The 21,667-nt window shown below is 40.4% G+C and overlaps 1 protein-coding gene across 1 annotated transcript in view; it reads right to left on the bottom strand.

Moving 5' to 3' along the window:
- The window catches only part of LOC139737241 (uncharacterized), a 53,889-nt gene extending 41,852 nt beyond the window's left edge, over nt 1–12,037 (bottom strand). The window contains exon 1 of the mRNA XM_071647920.1: nt 10,832–12,037. Coding sequence (XP_071504021.1) covers nt 10,832–11,161 — 330 coding nt within the window. The 5' untranslated portion in view covers nt 11,162–12,037. The remainder of the gene's footprint in view (nt 1–10,831) is intronic.
- Nucleotides 12,038–21,667: the final 9,630 nt, after the last annotated feature.

Below are 21,667 nucleotides of genomic sequence, written 5' to 3'. Positions count from 1 at the left end.
TAGCTAAGTACACTTTTTAGATTTACAAAAAATTCTGAATAATTCTGAGTGCACAAGACTTATCACTTATATTCCGAAAACTGAAGGTTCCCTCATGTATAAGGGGAATTTCCCCTTTTAATCGACCCTTTCCTCCCTCAGCCCCCCCCCCCCAATCAGGTGTTTTCTTTTTTTTTGTGGTGATTTCCCAAATGTTGATTCCATCAAATATGCGTATACGAGATATCTCAATTTCAACCTTAAAAAGATAAAAGCTCCATGGGAAGGGAAGGGTGGAGTTAACACTCGCCCACGCCTTCTCCTGTGGCTATACCCAGATCGCTTTATTTCAATTCTAAAAACGCAAAAGCTCCGCGAGCGGGAAGAGGAATCCCCCTTCCCCTAAGCTCTACCTCACTAGACTTTATACATACGCACAGATGGTGCACATTCGGAATAAGAGCTAAATTCCGTGATTTTAACACTTCGATGAAAAAGTATCGCACCAAAGATTTGCACCAGATCGCTGAATTTCAGGTCTGAAAACGCAAAATCACCTTCGTGTGGGAGGGGATATGCCCCTATCTACACCCTCGTGTGCATGCTTTTTCTGTTTGATTGCTGAACAGACAGCGTTCATGATACTCAGTGTAAGAATTAGTACAAGAAGACTAGTGTATTCATATTATACCATTTTATAGGCAAATTGTTCAATAATAATCTACACTAAAATATACTGCAACCTTAAACAAGTAGGACTGTTTCAACTCGTTAAAACACGCAAAAACATGCATCAAATTGCACCATTTGCAACATCAAAATGCAAAAAGTTCTCACCGTGGGAGGGGGGACACCTTCCTCCCACACCCTCCCCTACCCCCTCGCTCGCTCCGCTCGCTCGGGTTTAGTCGCGTTCATGATATTCAGTGAAAAGAATTGATACAAGAAGTGTATCTAAATTATACCATTTTATAGGCAAATTGTTCAATAATAATCTACACTAAAATATACTGCAACCTTAAACAAGTGGGACTGTTTCAACTCGTTAAAACACGCAAAAACATGCATCAAATTGCACCATTTGCAACATCAAAATGCAAAAAGTTCTCACCGTGGGAGGGGGGACACCCCCCTCCCACACCCTCCCCTACCCCCTCGCTCGGGTTCAGTCGTGTTCATGATATTCAATGAAAAGAATTGATACAAGAAGTGTATTTGAATTATACCATTTTATAGGCAAATTGTTCAATAATAATCTACACTAAAATATACTGCTACCTTAAACAAGTGGGACTGTTTCACGTCGATAAAACGCGCAAAAACATGTATCAAATTGCACCATTTGCAACATCAAAATGCAAAAAGTTCTCACCGTGGGAGGGGGGACACCCCCCTCCCACACCCTCCCCTACCCCCTCGCTCGCTCCGCTCGCTTGGGTTTAGTCGCGTTCATGATATTCAGTGAAAAGAATTGATACAAGAAGTGTATCTAAAATTATACCATTTTATAGGCAAATTGTTCAATAATAATCTACACTAAAATATACTGCAACCTTAAACAAGTGGGACTGTTTCACGTCGATAAAACGCGCAAAATCATGCATCAAACTGCACCATTTGCAACATCAAAATGCAAAAAGTTCTTACTGTGGGAGGGGGGACACCCCCCTCCCACACCCTCCCACACCCTCCCCTACCCCCTCGCTCGCTCCGCTCGCTCAGGTTCAGTCGCGTTCATGATATTCAGTAAAAAGAATTAATATAAGAAGTGAATCTAAAATATATACCATTTTATAGGCAAATTGTTCAATAATAATCTACATCAAAATGAACTGCCACCATAAACAAGTGGGACTGTTTCACGTCGATAAAACGCGCAAAAACATACATCAAATTGCACCATTTACAACATCCAAATGCAAAAAGTTCTTACCGTGGGAGGGGGGGACACCCCCCTCCCACACCCTCCCCCCCTCGCTCGGGCTCGGTCGCTTCGCTCCCTCGCAGACTAACCGCCCCCCCTAAGATGAAATCCTGGCTACGCCGTTGCGTAGAAGTAAGCAGTCATGATCTATAAATTCACCATAAGAACATGGATGGAAAACTTCTCTGTAAATCACGGCGCAGTTTTGCGGGGTACCCTACCTGCCTAGCTGCCAGTGCACTGGGACGGCAGCTTGGACGGCAGTTATACATTAAAGGTGCATAGTCCCGGTAGTGTAGAGGGCGCTGTTGATGATACTGCCGATCACCATCAGCATTGATACGAAGATAGCCGAAGTTGAGCTGTCATCAAGAGTAAAGCGCGTAGGTGTTGCTAAGTAACATTGCCTTCGTTGTCTTCTCTGCGCATCAAGCAGTCTGTAGTAATGCCAGTGTGCGTGCATATATGTGCTTCTTATTATGACATCACAAAAGAAATTTGCTAAAGCTGTCATCCCCCTGAGCCGAATCATGAGCCGAACTGTGATCGGACCACTGACTACAGTGGATCGGACTTCTTCGGACTCGGGGAAGTGGGCCACAGCGTAAGCGCCAAAGAGGAGTCGATAGCATCTATAGGTCTCTATAGATAACTTGCGCTGTGCGCCCGCGTATGCATTTGACTAAAAACACGGGGACCATGCACCTTTAACATTGTGTCTCCCATATCCAGCCAGTTCGCTTATCCGGATGAGCACTGGTCCCGACATGGGCGGATAATCGAGGACGAACTGTAGCGGGATGTAAATCTCAAGATTTGCATCTCAATCTACATCTCAAGATTTTTGCCAGCGTAGACACAAAATCTCATTACATAGCACAATCAGCACTGCAATCCAAATTCAAAGAAATCTAGAGATTATTTCAGAAATATCAAGATAATTTGCACTGCGGTACGTGTGTGAACGCTGGAGCAAAAATGTAAAGATCTTTTCATCCAGTCATTTAAAACATGCATAATTGAACAACGCACCAACACAGAGGCAAGGGTCACCATTTCGGTAGATTTCAGGCATGTGCAGTTTGGTTGATAAATCATTGCGATCAGTTACTATAGCAGGAAATTTCTGTCCGTCTGAGTGGGCACAAACATCTTGGTGTTAAGATTTACCCTCATTATCCCGCTATTTTGTCTGTGTGAAGGCGACTATTGGCTCTTGTTCAATGTGCTTCATTGTTTGCATAACTTCCAAAATACCATTTTGATTCCCTACTAATGACAGATGTTTATTTCCTCACCTGCAATGAGCTTTTCTGTCTGGTAACCATGCATATTACATACTGAATAGACCTATACGACTCTACAAGGGACAAATTTAGAGAAATTATGCAAACTGCACTTTGTACTATACAAACACACAGCATGAGAGAGGTACAGTGTACATCTCTAGATATTTACATTTGTAGGTAATGCATGTAATTTTGCCTCATCATTTTATGAACTCAGCACGTATCACAAGTGGAATGACAACTTCCTGTTCAACACAAGAGTGTCACATTAGTGTTGATATTAAAGAAATCTGACATTTGCCCTGATGAGTACAATGTCTTTAACATTTGTCTTTTATTTTTCTTGGTATCACACATAAATGTAATATCCCCTCCGTGCTTGTTTATTCAGTTGCAAAAAGGGTCAGGTAGATGACTTAGCAGGCTATCCAGATTCTGATCAGGGAATGGGCAGATGTCCAGAATAACTAGTTTCAGCAACTGGCTCAAATGACCACAAATGCACATCTCACAAACATGCTGAATCTGCAGATGGACATGCTGCAGAAATATGAAAACATCCATGACCGTTTGACCTTTTGTACTCCTCCCACACCCCTGTTCCCCCCACGCAACACTGTAAATTGGATTAAAGAAGAAGATATCGGATGGGAGACCTTATCTTTGGACACAGCCGCACAGGTTCATCAAACAGCTCACCAGTGACAAGTTTGTGAGTGGTGTATGTCCAGCACCCATGGCTGCTCATCGGCCATGACTCATGGTTAACATTACCTAGTCATCTTTTACTCAAATACATGTCTATCTTATCCAAATCATAAATGTTATCTTTATTGTACTGTCTCATATCTATCTACAGGTCAAGTGAATTCTTAATGGGTAGGGCATTACAGCCTTGTCTTTGTTTTTTGTCAATCACACATTGTTATGACTGGAATAGGAAACAGATACTCCTCAGATCAGCGACTCGAGCTCAAAGGTTGCGCAATATCAAACAATAATTCACAAGTCATTCCTCAGTACTTCCTCAATCAAACTGGCTAGAGTAATTGATTCTCATGCACTTTATACTGTTATGGTATTGTCTGTTAAATGTAAATTCAAACCAGAGCTGAACTGTTGTCTATGAATGACTCATCAGAAAGAGGCTTGAATATCTTTTTCACATGAACAGAAGCATTATACAGGTACATATAGCCATAATATAATATGGGGTTTTGTAAAATTGTACAAAAATAAGGGCAACTTCAAAAGCACTCATGCTTATCTTGCAAGAAATCAAGTGTAATAAACCTTTGCATAAAACCAAGGGTCCTGGTTTTTGATTAAGCAAAAAGTATCATTTAATCATTCAGCATTCGAGCTATATAAAAGATATATTTGCCAACTTTGAATACACTGGCATGGTTCTGCATTGCATAGTAACCCAGGCAAATTTTTGCTCTGTGGACATAAAAATCACACATTTTGTGCAACATGAAATTAGTGCAAAAAATGCACAAATTTTTTGCTTATTGTTTTGCTTTCAAATTTGGTAATTTGTGGTTTTATTCATGTTCACTAGTCCCACAGTGCATAATGCGGACCAGTTACCTTATAAATGTATAACAGCAAGTATACAGTTGTAGTTGTATGTTGCCAAAGCCCTCAACAGCCAAGGCAGTGGGTGAGCTTTTTGAAGTACCGTACTCACTCCATTGTACATTGTGACAGTCCGCAGAGTTCATCTCATTCTGCTGAGCGCAAAAAATGAGTCGCGAGAAAAAATTTCCACTTTTACGGTATGAAGCCTACTTGCCTCGAGGGGCTATAGAAAGTGAAAGAAGACAATAGAGAATCCTAATCATGTACAGCGTGGCTTACAAGCACACAGAATTCAAGCTGTAACAGTTGGCAGGTACAGGTAATTATTCATTTCTGATGAATCTACTTTTTAGCCTCTGACAATCTGCATCAAATCATGGCACTAGACGTACGTGCATACATGTGATCTTTGATACAAACTGTAAAGACTGTATGTGAAATGGACACTATTACTATTAGACAAACTATTGAGGAAATAGAAGTACACAGGTGGGGCTTTCTTTAATTGAATGCAATCAATACATTAAAAGCATTATTTGCCACTTGCAGATGAAACAAAATCACGTTTTACAGCTTCAAAATAGTTCTAAAATGTGAGTTAGGGATGGAAAGAACCGATGTAAAAATGTCAATCAGTATAATCAATGTTAAGTTTTGAAGTACAAAATGTGAACAATAGTTATATAAATGGTTTCTAGACTAAACCATCTACAGTTATGGTTTGTTGAGAAAAATTGTGGTATCTCCTGTAATATATTTTAGGCTTTATTGCAAAATTTTTGGATGGTAGGATGTTTTGTGATACAACTGACCTATATTAATATGCATTAAATGTGATAACTCGAACATGTTTTAAATCACTGCTCCCAGTGGTAAGTTACAGTACCTTTAATGACCTAAAGGTGATGTCACACTTGTGAGAAACAGGCCGCTTTTAAACAAGAATGAATATGAAACATACAGAATGCAGAAGGCATCATTACATGGGAAATAAATGAAGGCTCTATAAACTTTATTGGTATAAAAACAAGTAAAAAGACTACAAGCTAGTTTCTGGCATTCTGAAGGAATACACATTATTTTGCAAATATCTCATATTTTACTGAGAGTATTACTCAATATATGCTCCGTACACATGTTTTGGAAGTAATTGCCAGTTTGTTACAGTTTTTGAAAGTTGCACCTATTGTCGGTGAAAAAATTGCAAACATGGTCAGGAGGGGTAAAAATAAAGGATGATATTCTTGCAAGCAGACCAAACTAACGATGATCTACATGTAAATCAAATGTAGGACATTTGAAAGACACATTCATATCTGATGAAGATAACACTATAGGTTTTTTATAGACAGTCAGCAAGTTTAAAGCCTTAAACAACCAAAAAGGGCCTGTTCTCACAGCACATCAATAGTCATGATTATTTGTGTTGCCATTTGAATCGCTGAAATTGCTTTGTGTGTGTGTGTGTGTGCATGTGTGTGTGTGTGTGTGTGTAGAGACATAATAACAGTGACTAGTAGTGACATTTGAATCGGGATCAGTGGACCACTTTAAGAGTGACAATTCCAAAACATTCATGTTTTTGTTTTTTTTCCATCCTGAATAGAGGCAATTACTTGCAGTGCGGAGAATGGAAGAGCAATGTGCAAAATGTTAACACTATTTCATATTCTTTAATGCAAAGTGCATGTTGGACACTTGGGGACAGTCAGGTTGAACTCCTGAGACCCACACATATGCGCCATTTGGCCTGCTCAAACTGGTGCGATTTGGGTCACAATATCTTTTGCCTGTGTATGTGCAAAAAGGAGTGGAAAGAAAAGCATAATTTGAATTGTACTCATTCAGCCTGTGTTAATGCTAATAGGCCTTATGGCAACTTCTACTCACTGAAGGAAGTACTTAGTTTAATATCACACTAGCGGATGATATCAGGCACTAAGAAAATATGGTATATATAATTTTCACTTTTATGCCAACATCCCCCTCCCTGCCAAACACACAAACACAAATGCACACGTATTATAGGCAATCTTAGGCAGTTCTAAAATTCTATCATTTTGCAAAGGGGCTCCAAAATGAGTGATTTAGGTGTTAAAGGGTTAAGACTGGGCTTACTCTGAATTTCTCACATTTACAATCACCATGGAGCCTGACCCTGAGCGGGGAAATGATGACACAGCCCCTGGATAAATCCTTAAGCCTGGGTATTTGGAAATGGGTACATGCACTAGGTATTTTCTATTACTTCTCTCCAAAAAACAAATTGCAACTGACTGCATGTAATGAAATCAATCAACAATCAAATCCAATCAAAGGCGGCTTGGCTGTCAGTCAAAATCAGACCCGCATTAATCACCATTTGCAATTTGATTTTGCAGTCGCAAATCAAAACGCAGGCCTATCAAATGCATCAAGACCTGGTTTGCTTTGGTCCCGGATTTTCATCTCTGCATTAACATTCATGGGGAATTACTCTTGTACATGACCGATTATTCCTCCCACTCTAAACGCTCCTTCATCCGCCTACCATGCAAGTCAATCCTGTCAATCATCCGTGCCGCAAGTTGGGGTTTGCCTTCATGAATATTCACAACAGTTTGCACTCGTTCACAACATAATCCAACACCTCTGATTAGGGCTTTCAAACACTTGCAAGCCTGGCTAAGAGTCACACTGCAAAGCTGGCCCTCTTAATTGGGGTGAGGGTCCCGCTCATGTAAGCAGGGCTGTTGCAGCCTCCGGAAATTGCGAACTTTCAAAGAATGTGCACTGGTCCTCATTGAGGTCACCCGAAAGCAAAAATCAGAAGTTCTTGGCAAAACTGTGCTCAGAATATGTTACACATCTACATAAACTGCTGAATGTCTGTGGATCTGATGCAAAGTTTAAAGGATAAGTTGAACTTTGTATTCAAACACAAATAAGGGCAGTAAGCTTGGTTTATTGACTTTACACACATGAATTGACATTTAACATGTGGTGCTTCACACCAGACTGGCTCCAGTTTAAGTTTGGTCCATAAAAGTCCGGCAATGACTGGGCACTTGGACTACTATGGGATATAACTCATGTTTGCTGCATTGTGCTAAAGGGAGCTTATTGGATTCATGATCCTCTGAAAGTTGCCTATCAATGCTCCATTTCATTTCACTGGCAAATTACAGCTGTAATTGAATATTTTCATCTTCTATGCATAAACAGCAACTGTTAAAAGGCATGCACCTCTCCACCCTCTCCTCCACCCCCCACAAAAAAAGAAAAAACAACCAAACAAAAAGAAACAAGAAAAGCACTCCAACTTGTTTTCTAAAAAGTTCATGACACTTCTTTCTAATTCCATCAATTTGCAATCGTTGCAAAAATCAACCACTAGTGATATTGTTGTACAGGTCCAAATTCACAAAATAGTACAATTGCAAAATATACCAAATATAGAAAGAAAACTTTGTGGTAGTTGATTGATCAGCACATTACTTGCTGAACTGGAAATTAAGCCATTCTGCAAGATACAATATAATTTGAAATAGAGCACCAAAATAATCCATGGAGGCAACTAACCTCTCTGACGTATGACATTAAAAAACAAAACAAAACAAACAAAAACAAGAAATTTACTCCATCAAAGTATACATCTACACACATACTGTAGCTTCAGGAAGCATTATGTATGTGTGTGTGTGTGTGTGTGTGTGTATGTATTTTTTTTATACTATAGTATCTTGAATGTCAAGATGATTCTTCATATTACAGACCCATCCATCCAAAAGAACAAAATCTATTTTGAGGTATTTTTATTTCTGATAACAAACACATCACATCTGTCTGCAAAAAAAAAAAAAAAAATTGTATTTGTCTAATGATACCATTCACCTGAACATCACCAATATGCATTGCATATGGGCATTCTTGAAAATGGAACCTCTAAACAGTCTTGTGTGCTACCATTTGCAACTGGTTTTACCTGTATATGATTTTCTTTATCTTTTTTTTTTTTGCGTATGAACAAATCCTGCTACTTTCCAGCATCACTGCTACTCATAGGACGAAAAAAAAAAGCAGTATCAAATATATGAAAGATATTTTTCTCTGTGGAAAGTATCCAATACTTCATCAGCCACATCTGCCCTTGAGCTTGATGCTTGCATTTGTGCGACACTGCATTCACCCATTCAGTTTTTCCTGTCATTGTCACTATTCATCGTAAGGAATGAACCTTGCGGAAATGAAGTGCACAAGAAATAAAGAAGAAGAAGAAGCGGTTTGACTTTGAACTACTTGGCACACATACGACTTCCCATCCCTTTCATTTGTCAAAAGATATATGAACACACACACACGCACACATACACAAATACACACATATTCACAATACATGATGACTATAATAACCACAATAACAACAAAAGATCCCGTGTGCCTGACAACCCATCTCTAATGAACAGCAAGTATGGAAAGAGATCTAGATCTACTTCTCCCTCAAGGAAACTGGCAGTGTCAGCATCCATTGCGAGCGATTAACAAAGGGGCTTGATATGAGGCCGGGGCACGGATCTATCGCGGCATATTGATGGCCCGGCAGAAACATCGGGGTCGCCGGAAAACGAGAACGCACGCTCTTGATTAGTCTCCAGCACTTTAGGACGGAGGATGTGTCGCGTACCGTATATTCATGATTAAGTAAGAGAAGATTTGAGAAGCAAAATTGTGCTTTGAAGACGGCATGGGATACTTTTAAGGAACGACAAGAGTTATGAAGAAAATGAGGCAGAATGGTGCAAGACATGATGGAACAAGAACAGAGAGGAAGACACTGAAAAGAAGACCAACAGGATTTACAACTGCTAGAGATATCACGACACTATTATATTCAGCACTACTTTTACACAAGTTTAAATAAGCTCATTTGGGAATAAATGCTGATCCTTATCACTGGACGATATAAACGGCATTCAAGTGTTTATCATACAAAATTTTACATAATCTCAGTGTACTAGTACAGTTGTATGTGTCTTTGGGTCTTGTGACATGGTGTACTCATCAATGTCACCATTTTAGTATTTGATTTGTATGAAGAATATTTCTATAAAGTTGTAACATGTTTTATACCTCAATTCACACAGAATACAGCTCATAGTCTACAGTGTACATGAAGCATAGTGTACATGAAGATATGATAGATAATGCATTTATAATAAACTGCATATAATACGCACTTAAGGAGGGAGAAATGAAATATTTAATTGGTTCTATTCTTTTTAAAGATATTTCATGACATTTAGGCACTGTTTTCTGATCTCATCAGCTTTACTATACTGTATGCTGCACCTCAAGTGTGCACTAAGTGTGCATGATATATGCACAACTCAAATACTTACAGATTGAAATCCATTGGACCCATTTGCCGATGAAAACCCTTCAAAAAATGATACAAATAAAAAAATTCCTGGATCCAGATGGGAGTCTGGATCACTACCAAAATTGAATCTAGAATCTGTTCCTTGTGTTATCATCTTTCAATGTAGGTTTCATCCAAATCCATTCACAGCTTTTTGAATTATTCTGTAAAGATACAGACAGACAAACAAATGCTAACATTGTATTAGCTAGTCCTCAATCTGTGTTTTGCATTTCTCCAAACAAAAACTGTCTTTTTTAAAAGAAATTTGTAATACAGTGCTGCCCTTCCTGTGTCTTAGAAAATATATTTCAAAGTTTTTAAACAGAGGGTTGGAAAAAATATTTCCTACTACTCTAAAAGAAAAAAAAAGGGAGAATTAGTAGCACTATTTAAAAAAACAAGAAGAAAAAAAAAGCATGAGGACTCGCAGCTAATATCTATAGGTACAGTATATAATTACACTGATTTACAGTGATTCTAATAATGCTTTTCACTGCATGCTATTGTTACGTTCTCACACCACTGTCATCAAAACAGCAACTTGCTTCAGGGCTCAAATCTTCCTCTGAGCTCTTCCACATGGCTTTGCAAATTGATGACCCGAGTAAGATTGGGGGGGGGGGGGGAAGGAAGGAAGGAAGATCTGGCTCTCACCTGCACAACATCCTCTGACTTTTCCTTGGGTCCCTTGCCCAGCATGCGGGTCACCATGGCAACGACATCATCCTCCACCTGGGCGCTGGCGTCCTGCGTCCGCGAGCCGAGGTCCTGGCTGACCTCCTGCATGCGCAGGGCGGCCTCGGCCAGGGACGTGTCGTGGAAGATGGCAACGAAGGTCTCTGCCAGGTGGTTGCTGGCCTGGCACATGGCGTTCATGGCGGTCAGGCACTGCCCGCTGTACGTCTGCAGGTCTTCAAGATTGGCCTGCAGGCTGTTCGGCAGGCTCCGGTGGAAGTGCGAACGACTCTTGGCCTCCCCCGCCATGGTCCTGCCTCTTGGGCTTGGCGCTCACTCAGTAGGACAGATCGGGACTTCCGATGCCACTGATAAAGATGGTGGTAGTGGTGGTGGTAATGGTGGGGCCAGGGAACAGAAAATTGTCTCCTAGAGAGAGTTTTGATTCAAAATTATTGACTTACAAACTCCTTGAAAGACCAACTTGTCTCTGAAATAGTTGACTTACTATAATGCAAACCAGAGGAAAGAGGGCATATGACACTGTTTCTTATCCTGGCCCTTGGTTGCATGCGTGCAAGAGCAACATGATGACTTAGTGCTCCAGAAGAAACGCATCTAGATTATAACCCTGAACTCACTTCCCCTACAGATTCCATCTGTATTTGAGAGCGAGCAGGAAGGGGCAAAAAAGGAAAAAAAGAAAAAGAAAAGAAGATATAGAATTGCTTCTGTCGTGTCTTTTCATCTACATGGTGACTTGCACACGCAGTGATCATTCAGAAATACAGCACAGATCAAAGGAGATGGCATCAGTTGCATTCATGACTGTCAACAATGGACGGACTCCGACAACGCTGGCAGGGGACGCCCACATAACAGCGGCACACTTTCCATTTCCCAGCTATCCACTGTGACGCCACTTCCTCTTCACCGCAGCACCAATCAATTGGGGGAGTGTGTCAGAGCGCTAAACCTTCACTTCAACTCATCAATGTGTCCATCACTCGCTGGCTGCCGGAATGGCTGTAAGCCGCCACCACCTTGCCTTTGTAGGCTCCGCTTGAAGTATCGATAGATGACGCCCTGAGCGTCAGTGTGTGCATAATTGTTTTCTCCGAGTTTCTACAGAGTATTGTCTCCTGCCTTTGTTGGCACGGCGATTCCGGAAGGTCTCATCAGCAGCCAATCTGCAATAAACAGCAACAGATAATGAAAGAGAAAAAAAAAATCTTTCCAATCCTTGGATGAGAAACAACAAAAAAGTTGTTGTTATTGCAACTGATGACTCCGGAAACATCAGGAAAATCTCAACAGGAAGCTTTCATTTTTCATACTATTTTTCTGTATCAAGTTGGTTGGTAGTTTTACCTTTGACCACCCATTAATCAAATTACTTTGTGTTTGCAGTGCTGTAGCAGATCAAAACTAGCATTTAAACAAATGCCCTGGCATACTCCTCACATAGCAACACTTCAACAGAAACTGTAAAAGGATAAGTCACTCTGACGATTCCTACTAATTCTACAAAAAGAAGCACTCTTGTAAACTTGATAAATAACAATTCAGAGCACATTTGTGAATAATAATCATGCTTGAAATATATGTTTATATATAACATATATTTTTTTTGACAGAAGGATAAAACTTTGTGGTTTCTATGAAACTTCATATGAAAGAACAAGTTTGGATACACTTTCACGAAAATCAAATTAATATCAAGACATTCAAATCACTCATTCTCGCTTGCTTCTAAACAAAGTGTATTTCACCATGAACAAATAATCTTATAAATGTTTTGTAACAACAATAGTACAGGGGAAACTCGGTATAACGAACACTGCTATAACGAGATATCGGTTATTACGAGGAAATTTTCCCGGTCCCAAATTTCCTTCCACACAAGTCTATGTAAAATGTTACTCTTATAGCGAGATCGGCTATAACGAAATAACTGCTATAACGAGATAAATTGTGTGATTTCCAAACAAAGAAAAACATAGCCAATCAAACCTGATATAGCGAGGTAAAGCAATTTGTAATGTCTTTGGGTAAAGCTTTACTTCGCCTGTGCTATCATGTTCCGAGATTGTAAAGCTCGATGCGCCAAAAACTGTCTTGTACACACATATTTTCTTCAGTTCACTCTACAGCTATGTAGCACCGCATGTTGTACGTGTATCATTGTGTGTGTGCGCGCGCACTGATACATGCAGAAAATTGTGTTGGGACGGCCGTATACATGACATCATCATGACGTTTAGCAAGTGTGAGGATATCTGATGCTGTGATTGGCTTTCTACGTAGGGAATTCCCCATCTTCACACACACACAGTCATAATGTACATACAGAATGTGTCACACACACACACACACACACACACAGCATTGTGCAGACCATATTCAAGCTTTCCACACACAACACACACCCATACTATAACCACACACCAATCCACAGACGATCTTCACATAATCGCAAGCTATATAGATTTACACATTCAAACATCTACAATTAATAAGAAAAACATTCTTGATATCGGGTTTCATTGGCGAAAAAAACATCTTCTTTCCCATAAAGGTGAGTAATTACCTCACACACATTACCAAGTTATCAGTATTGATTGAAAGATGATTGGTAGTCCCACATGTGCAAATTAATGTCTTTATGTTATGCTTTCTTTTATGCCTACTGATATACAGTGTATAACTAGTATCATTCTTATTTGCTAGTAAGTTGAAAATTCACACTTTCTTTGCCACTTCATATTTTCTCTGGTCCCCCAATCGCGAATTTAACCACTCGCGAAAATGTGTGACATCGGCAATTCGCGAAAATTTATGTACGCGAAAATTATAGCGTATACAGTACCTCATTAGTAGACTTCTTTTCCACATTTATTGCCCTGTGCCTGACAGTGCCTCAATAGATTTTATTCACACTTTTTGGGGATCATTCCTAATTGAAGGGCATCCCAATCGTTCTTGAGGAACTCAAAGCTCATATCTGATATTCAAAGTACAGTGGAAACTTGATATAACGAGATGGTCGGGACCGAGTCGTTTTCCTCGTTATAGCCGATATACTGATATACTGTGTAATGCATCTATAGGCTTGGCCAACATAACAATTTATGGAATTCATGTTCAAATAAAGAATGAACTTGCGTTTAGACCAGGTGACCAGAAAAGTCTGTCAGTTGATGTTGTAGCAGGCATCGATTTCATTGTTTTGTATTGAAGGCAATAACAACCCTTTTCTTTTGACTTAGACCCCGTTTACAGGGCTGGGCCGAGCCCAGCCTCAATTGCGGGGCCGAGCCCCGCAATTTTGTCCGTTTACACTGCCAGGCTCGGCCCCGCTTTTAATTAAAACCTTTCAATATTTTGTCATAGTGGCGCTCTGCTTGTAAACAAACACAATTTGGTATAGTCTGGTTTTTAGACCCTTTGCCAATTGGATTCCGTGGAAACGAAGTCGCCGTTTGGGCGAAGGCCTTTGCCGAAGGAAAAATCCTTTGCAGGACAAAACCACCTTAAACTAAGTTAGTTTTCGACGTTGAGGGGGTTAATATCCTGAATAGCGAAATGGTACGGGCAGATGGTCTGGAAGCCAGACTAAAATTGGCTGCGCATTTGGACCAGTTTGTGTTTACACTGAGAAAATGCCGAGACCACCTCCAGAACGTGGCCAAATGCGCGGCCAATTTTGGCCCCGCATTTGGCCTCTTGCATGTTTACAATGAAATGAAGGCGGGCTCAGCCGCGGCCCAGCCCCGCACTGTAAACGGGGTCATATTGCAAAATATCAGGCTTGCTGTCAGGTGGATGTGCTGACAAGCGCCAATTAGATAGGGATCACATGAATGATCATCACATCACAGATGCCTATCATGGTCAATTAACGAACTAAAATGCCTGCCGGTACAAATGACCTTTTTCTGCTCATGCGCAGAGTGGAATTACAAACTGGTCTATTACATTGTATAGTGTAAGCACTGGGTTTTAAAGGGCAAGTTCACCTTCATAAACATAAGGATTGAGAGAATGCAGCAATATTAGTAGAACACATCAGTGAAAGTTTGAGGAAAATTGGACAATCGACGGAAAAGTTATGAATTTTTAAAAATTTTGTGTTGGAACCGCTGGATGAGGAGACTACTACAGCTTGTGAGTCATATGCGTACAACAGTATAAAGAAAATGTAAAGAAAATTCAACATATTTTCACTTTTTTCGCATAATAAAAGAGCACTTGACTTGCCTCTTTCTAAAGGCAGGGGGAATAATATTACCCATAACATTTGTCGATAACGAGTCGGGGGAATGTGTACTTTTTTCAAAAGATGAAATTTTGTGAAATTCTCTTTATATTTTCCTTACATTGTTGTACGCATGTGACATCTAAAGTTATTCACACACTGCAGTAGTCTTCTCATCCAGCGGTTACTGCACAAAAACTTCAAAAATTCATAACTTTTGAACGGATTGTCCGATTTTCGTCAAACTTTCAATGATGTCTTCTACTAATATTGCTACATTCTCTCAATCCTTATGTTAATGAAGGTGAACTTGTCCTTTAAAGATGGCATGCAAAACGTGTCCTGATGACACAAGAAAATGCCTAGGCAATACATGTAGATGAATGACTACATCGAAGTGGGATAAATTCATAAATATGCTCGAGCTCAGTCATACATTCTTCCAAAGAGTGAGACCATGACCACTTGATATCCGTATGAATATCACTTTCTGCCTGCTCCACGAAGAACAAAAGTTTTATTGCCCATCGATACAACTGGTACGTGCCAGAGCTTCTCTGTCCATTTCCTCCTCAGTCTCGGGACATCCCCTATCTTCTCATACCCTAGATATCGTACTCATGACTGCCACACTTTCTCTTGTAAAGCACTGTATGATTACCTCTTAATTATTTCATATCGCTTCATGTGCATAAAATTATATAATTACCTCCGCCAAGGGAGGAGGTTATGTTTTTTCGTTACCGTTGGTTTGTGTGTTTGTGTGTTTGTCCTTGTGCAAAATAACTCCAGAAGTAGTACACGGATTTGGATGAAACTTGCAGGAAAGGTTTAGAATGACACAAGTAACAAACAATTAAATTTTGGTAGTGATCTGAGAATTTCGGGGGAATTTATGAAGGATTTTTGATATTTTGGCAGGTAGGGTCAATGAACTTGGGAGTTCAGACTGCGTGTATTTGAGGTTTGCATGCGCGAACTAAAGTGCGTACTCTAGTTTCTGCTAGGGCGAGGCGCGCCGTGCAGCTGAGGGTTTATGATGTAACAAAGGCCTCTATATTGGGAAATCAGGCAACTTTCAGCACACAATGCCATATTAAAAGTACGTATGAGTAGAAATCACTGAAATCTCTATGGAAGAACAAGATCAGTCGTGGAAATGAGCTGCATGCTTGGTGGAGGTGTGCGCTCTCAGAGTGCTTCTCTAGTTTTCATATACTTTTATGCTTCATTTCAGTGCAGTTCTACAGGAATTTTGCAGAGCATGAATGGCATGAATTACATATTTTTGGGCAATGGCTATCAATTCAATGGCTGACTGACAAGAATACATAAAAAAGAAAAAAAAAATGTCCCTTCTCAACCACAAGAGGGTCCTACCAAAGTCTAATCGAAGCAAACTTGCTGATTTAGAGCAAAGGACACCAAGTCTACATCAAAGCATGTAAATGAAATTAGACTCTGAATTAGACCAAAAGATCAGCCTGTGCTTATTGATGGGGAAAATGTTTTGTTTAGACTACGTCTGGCTTCATGGAATGGTCTCTCCTATAAATACACAATATGTGACTGGCTAAAGGATGCATTCGCAGATGATCAATTATCAGCATACCATACTATTTTAGTGTGTTCTTAGCATGGTGCTGATGGTACGGTAGCGGTGTATTTTTTCTGTGAAAATTCCATCCAAAGCTTTGATATTTCAATCAGCCAGTGAGTGCACTGTACCTATTATCAGTGTACCCCATGCACAATTGATCAAGAATGTAGTTCAAGCCTTTGGGACCAAAGAAAATCTCTTGAACTGGATGAAATCTTTTTAAAGTAAATAACAGAACACAACAAGTGGTGGTCAAAGGTGTCACATTTTCACTGTCTATAGCTACAAATGGAATTCCGCAAGGTAGTGTACTGAGTCCAGTTCTTTTTCTGTTGTACGTAAACAATCTTAACTGATGTGTTATCAAGTGGAAGATTAAGTGGAAGATTAGGTGCGCAGGACTGTGAATTAGTGTTCTAGAGTAAGTCAACCAGTATTTGTCCATCTGTCAGAGTCCATCCACTTATCACCTCAAAAAATCCTTTAAAGATCCCAAATTTTGCCGTCAAAAATGTAAAGTTGGCACTGTTTTCCAAAGGGCATGGGAATTTAGTCCTGTGTTAAAAATTAGGGTCACCGAAAAAGCACTAAAAATTGAGAAATACACCTTATTGTTGTGAAAATGTTTCCCTCGCAAGCTCAGAGTACAATATATACAAAAACGCAAAAGATAAACAAAATCTCCCTACATGCAGATGAAGTGACCAGATGTACAGGGGTTGAGTGCAAGTGCCGACTGGCCAGAATTTGGTCACCAATGGGTGCCGCAATGTCCCCAATGCAATCTTGTGCCAACAAGGTATGGCGCAGCGCATTTTTTTTATCAAGGTGATATATTTTGGATCTTCTGAAATTCCATGATATATTTAACAAAATCAAAAGTATACAGTTCGACCTCGATTATCTGGCCATGTCGGGACCGGCGCTCATCCGGATAAGCGAATTGGCCTTCTTCACAAAAATAAAGTATATCTTGTATGTAAAATCGTGTGTGTTTTGTGCTGTCCCAGTGCACTTGCAGCTAGGCAGGTAGCGTACCCCACAACGGTGGTGTAATCTATGCTAGCCTGCGCAAAACTATAGTCCCTTCTTCACAAAAATAGAGTATATCTTGTAGGTGAATCGTGTGAGTTTTGTAGAGATTTTAAGTGAGATTAAAGTCACTGTTTTTTCTCAATTTTTGGATGAAAAAAATTCCTTCACGGCATTAACGCGTCGGGATAATAGAGATTTGCGGATAAAAGGAGGCCCGATAAAAGGAGGCCGAATAATCGAGCTCGAACTGTAAAAGAAATTTGATACTTTGCATATGAGTACATTGTTGTAGACATGATTTTGTATGTTAGTTTAAAAATCGCCGAAAAGCTTAAATGACCGAATTTTGATAGGTTTACCATAATAGACCTAGTTAAATAAATATTGGTATGGAGTAAAAACCCCAGTTTTCGGCCGCCTCCAGAATTCGGACACTTATCAAATATCACAAGCCAGCAAATTCTATTGTCACAACACATGCATACATCACATCATTTCACATGATACTGGTACATTAGTTCACAGCAGGAAAATGCCCCAGTTACCTCCAAAATATCCATCTAAAATCCTAAATTTTGCTGTCAAAATGCAGAATCGGCAGAACTTTTCCGAAGCATGTGCGAACTAAGCCCCATGCCATGTTAAGAATCAGGGTCGCCGAAGAAAGTGCTAAATATTGAGAAATATGGCATTTTGTTTCGAGATTTTTCGCTAATTGCAAGCTCAGAGTGTGATGTTATCCTCAAAACACAAAACAAAAACAAAATCTCTGTACGTGCCGATGCACTGACTAAATGTACAGGGGTTGAATGCATGTGCCGACTCGCCAGAATTCGGACATCAACGGGCGCCGCAACGTCCCCAATGCAACCCTATGCCAACAAGGTATGGCTCGGCACATTTGGCAGCTGCATCCAGATTCTGGAAAGGATAAACGAATAGATTCTGGTGGATCATCAAGGTGATAATATTTTGGGATTATGTGAAATTCTATGACGATGTCGATATCTATATAACAAAATCAACATTGAGATAAAAGTAGCTCGATTTTATATTCAACATACGTTGTGGTAGATGTATGTATTTTTGAGTTGAACGAATACTGCAGAAAAGCTTAAGTGTCTGAAAACTGGTGGTTTTACGCAGAGCAAGACCATTGCAGTATGTCCATTGCCGCAAGGACGGTGGTTAAGCATCACCCCACAGCCACATATAGACAGAAAAATCTGTCTGTCCAGAAGAGTTTTTAAACATTTTTTTCTTAGTATTTTTATGGCTCTCCTCCGAAAGGGCAATTCAGTTGCAGAATGAAGCCAGACGCAGTCTCCGCAGAACATATCCCCAACAAGATGCAGACCGATATTTCGGTTAACACCCCACGGGGGTGTCTATAATATACTTAACGTATAGTCACATTAAGTCGCCACTGCCGTAAAGTCGCCAGACATTCACATCGCATTTAGATCGCGCCGCGATCGGAAATCAGCTCGCGCGACGGATTTTTAGATTTAACGTTAGAGGCTTCCATCTACGTCTGTCACGTTATGCTGGAGATCGAGAACTGTTCGTGTCAACATGGTTAAAAAAAGTAAAATGAATGTTTACATAACGTTGTTAGACCTCTTATCTTATGAGTGGAGAGTTCATAAATCTTCTCCGAACAGACTGAAATTCTGCAGTTCTGTCTAACGTAAAATCTAACATAAAGTGAAAATAGAGCAACTTTTGCCCTGCCCTGGCCTGGGTGGGTTAATGACAATAACAATTTTGGGACATGCTGCCTAACCTAACGTTAGACCCTATTTCTACTGCAATACTGGCTACAAGTTCTTACTCGGTCATGACTCATATGTCAGTTCTTCCCCAGCCTTCCACATTTTTACCACCGCACCGTCCCGTCCATAAACATGGCCATGCATTGCATGCATCCCGCCCCCATCCGATACCATGCACACATGATACAGTCAGTGTAATTTCAGTAGTGCAGCACATTGCCATTGGCGTGCCTTCAGTTTGACTGCCCCTTTACGCGATAAAGGCGAGCGAGGAGGTAGGCTACATTTCGCAAATATTCTGCCTTCATGATGCCTAATACACAGTAAGATGGGAAACACTGCAGCACAACAATCATTGGCTTACCAACTCTAACACGATTTGTCCTCAGAAACCAGCTGAGAATCTCGTTCCTCGACGGAGAGCGCTCTTCGTCGTAGCTAGCCAAAAATTGTCATATGTTCGTCGCCAACCAAACAGCCATAGTATATCGATGGTATACGTGGTACATACACAGAGTACAGTACAGTGTAGAAACCTACCGGAGAGGTTATCATTTCATTCAATGCAGGCAGCCGCTTTACTACTGCTGTTTTCGGTCAAATTAGGCAGTTGTAGAGATTTCCCCACAAGCTGGCGCTAATGCAAAATGCTTTGATTACTCCTTGGATGATGGCCATGGAACGGTACTGTATCGCTACTTGCTACATTTATTCAGACCAATTTGTAACTGTGCTTGCTCTCAGAGCAGCAATACCAGCGAATAGCGATCAAGATTTTCCAATGATTTTCAGACACTTGTTAACGCTAAAAAAGTGTAAAAATTTCGGCCAAAATTTCACTTATATTCGACTTTGGAGACTCAGATGGAAGTATTTTTGGTTACTAAATAAACAGGGTGAGTTTGTGCTTGTTTGGAGGTCGTTGGACAAACAGGTGCGAAAGTACAACTGTACACTAACTAACGTTAGCGCCTAAGAGGCTACGGGGTACGGTATACAGGGGAAGAAGGTACTGTACAGTGTATATACAAGCCTCGTGAGGACCGTTATAAAATGTCATAACAATAATACCGATGCATGTATGTAACGATATCTAACATTAGTAGGGCCCAGACTAGTAGTACATGTAGTAGCACATGAGACAGCGCTGACAGTAGGCGTACATGTACAAGGGAGTACTCAGTACATGTACTAACGTTTCGGAGCTACAAACCGAAACATCAGGCTTCACTTCCCTGTATATCAACCGCTGCATTACGGTGCGTGTGTTTTGTGTACACGTTTACTCGTTTGAACCTCCACTACGAATGCACCACTTCGTACTGTATCGCCGCATTGTTGTTGTTGTTGTTGTTTTAGATTGTGGAGCTCTCTGCCGGGTGGGCAATTTGCTCCAAAAAATATAATTATTCAGATATGCCTGAAATTTAATTATAAAAACCTAAACTACTTTAGGTTTAACTTTAACTTTATTTACAAAAAACCAAATTACATTTATTTTCATATTTACAATGATATATATACATCGGAAGGAAGGGGACAGGGTTCCGGAAATGATGTCATCTGCCTACTCCTGCATCGAGAGAAATGCAGGGTTACGCCGTTCCCGTCGGCAAAGCAGGTATAGGACCCGCCCGCCGACGCCGGTGATGTCTTGGCCTTTCCCGGGGTCAGGCGCCTCTAGTTGTCTTATCGGCCTAGGTGTTAATTATTATTAGCCTAGTAGGCAGAGACATCGTGGAAGAGAAGTGTTGATAGAAGAATAGCGGAAAGGGTGAAGACAGAACGAGAAGACAGACAGCTAGGTGGGTGGAGGGTGCTGAGCTCCTCTCTCTGACATAGGGTCAGCCCGTTACCAAGATTACATGCATGGGATATAAAAATGGATCACAATTGAAAGAAGCGTTACCGTCGGTCACGAGCCATTGATAATGCTAACCTTAGAGAAAAATGCAGATAAGTGTAGAAGAAGAGAAAGAATAGAGATATAGAACTAAGGATGGCGTTGAATATGACGGTGGTATCGGAATAAAACAAAGGCGTATTGAGTATATCGATGGTACATGTATGCGTGTGGAGTTCTCCCTTGCAGTCGTTTGTGACCTCTACAAACATACCTTGGTATAATTAATGTAGGTAGTGGCATA

This window comes from Diadema antillarum, unplaced genomic scaffold (assembly GCF_040938485.1).
Source record: "Diadema antillarum isolate AM-2024a unplaced genomic scaffold, OU_Dant_1.0 scf00000028, whole genome shotgun sequence".
In the NCBI taxonomy this organism is placed as follows: Eukaryota; Metazoa; Echinodermata; class Echinoidea; order Diadematoida; family Diadematidae; genus Diadema; species Diadema antillarum.
This window is presented reverse-complemented; position numbering and strand designations above follow the sequence as displayed.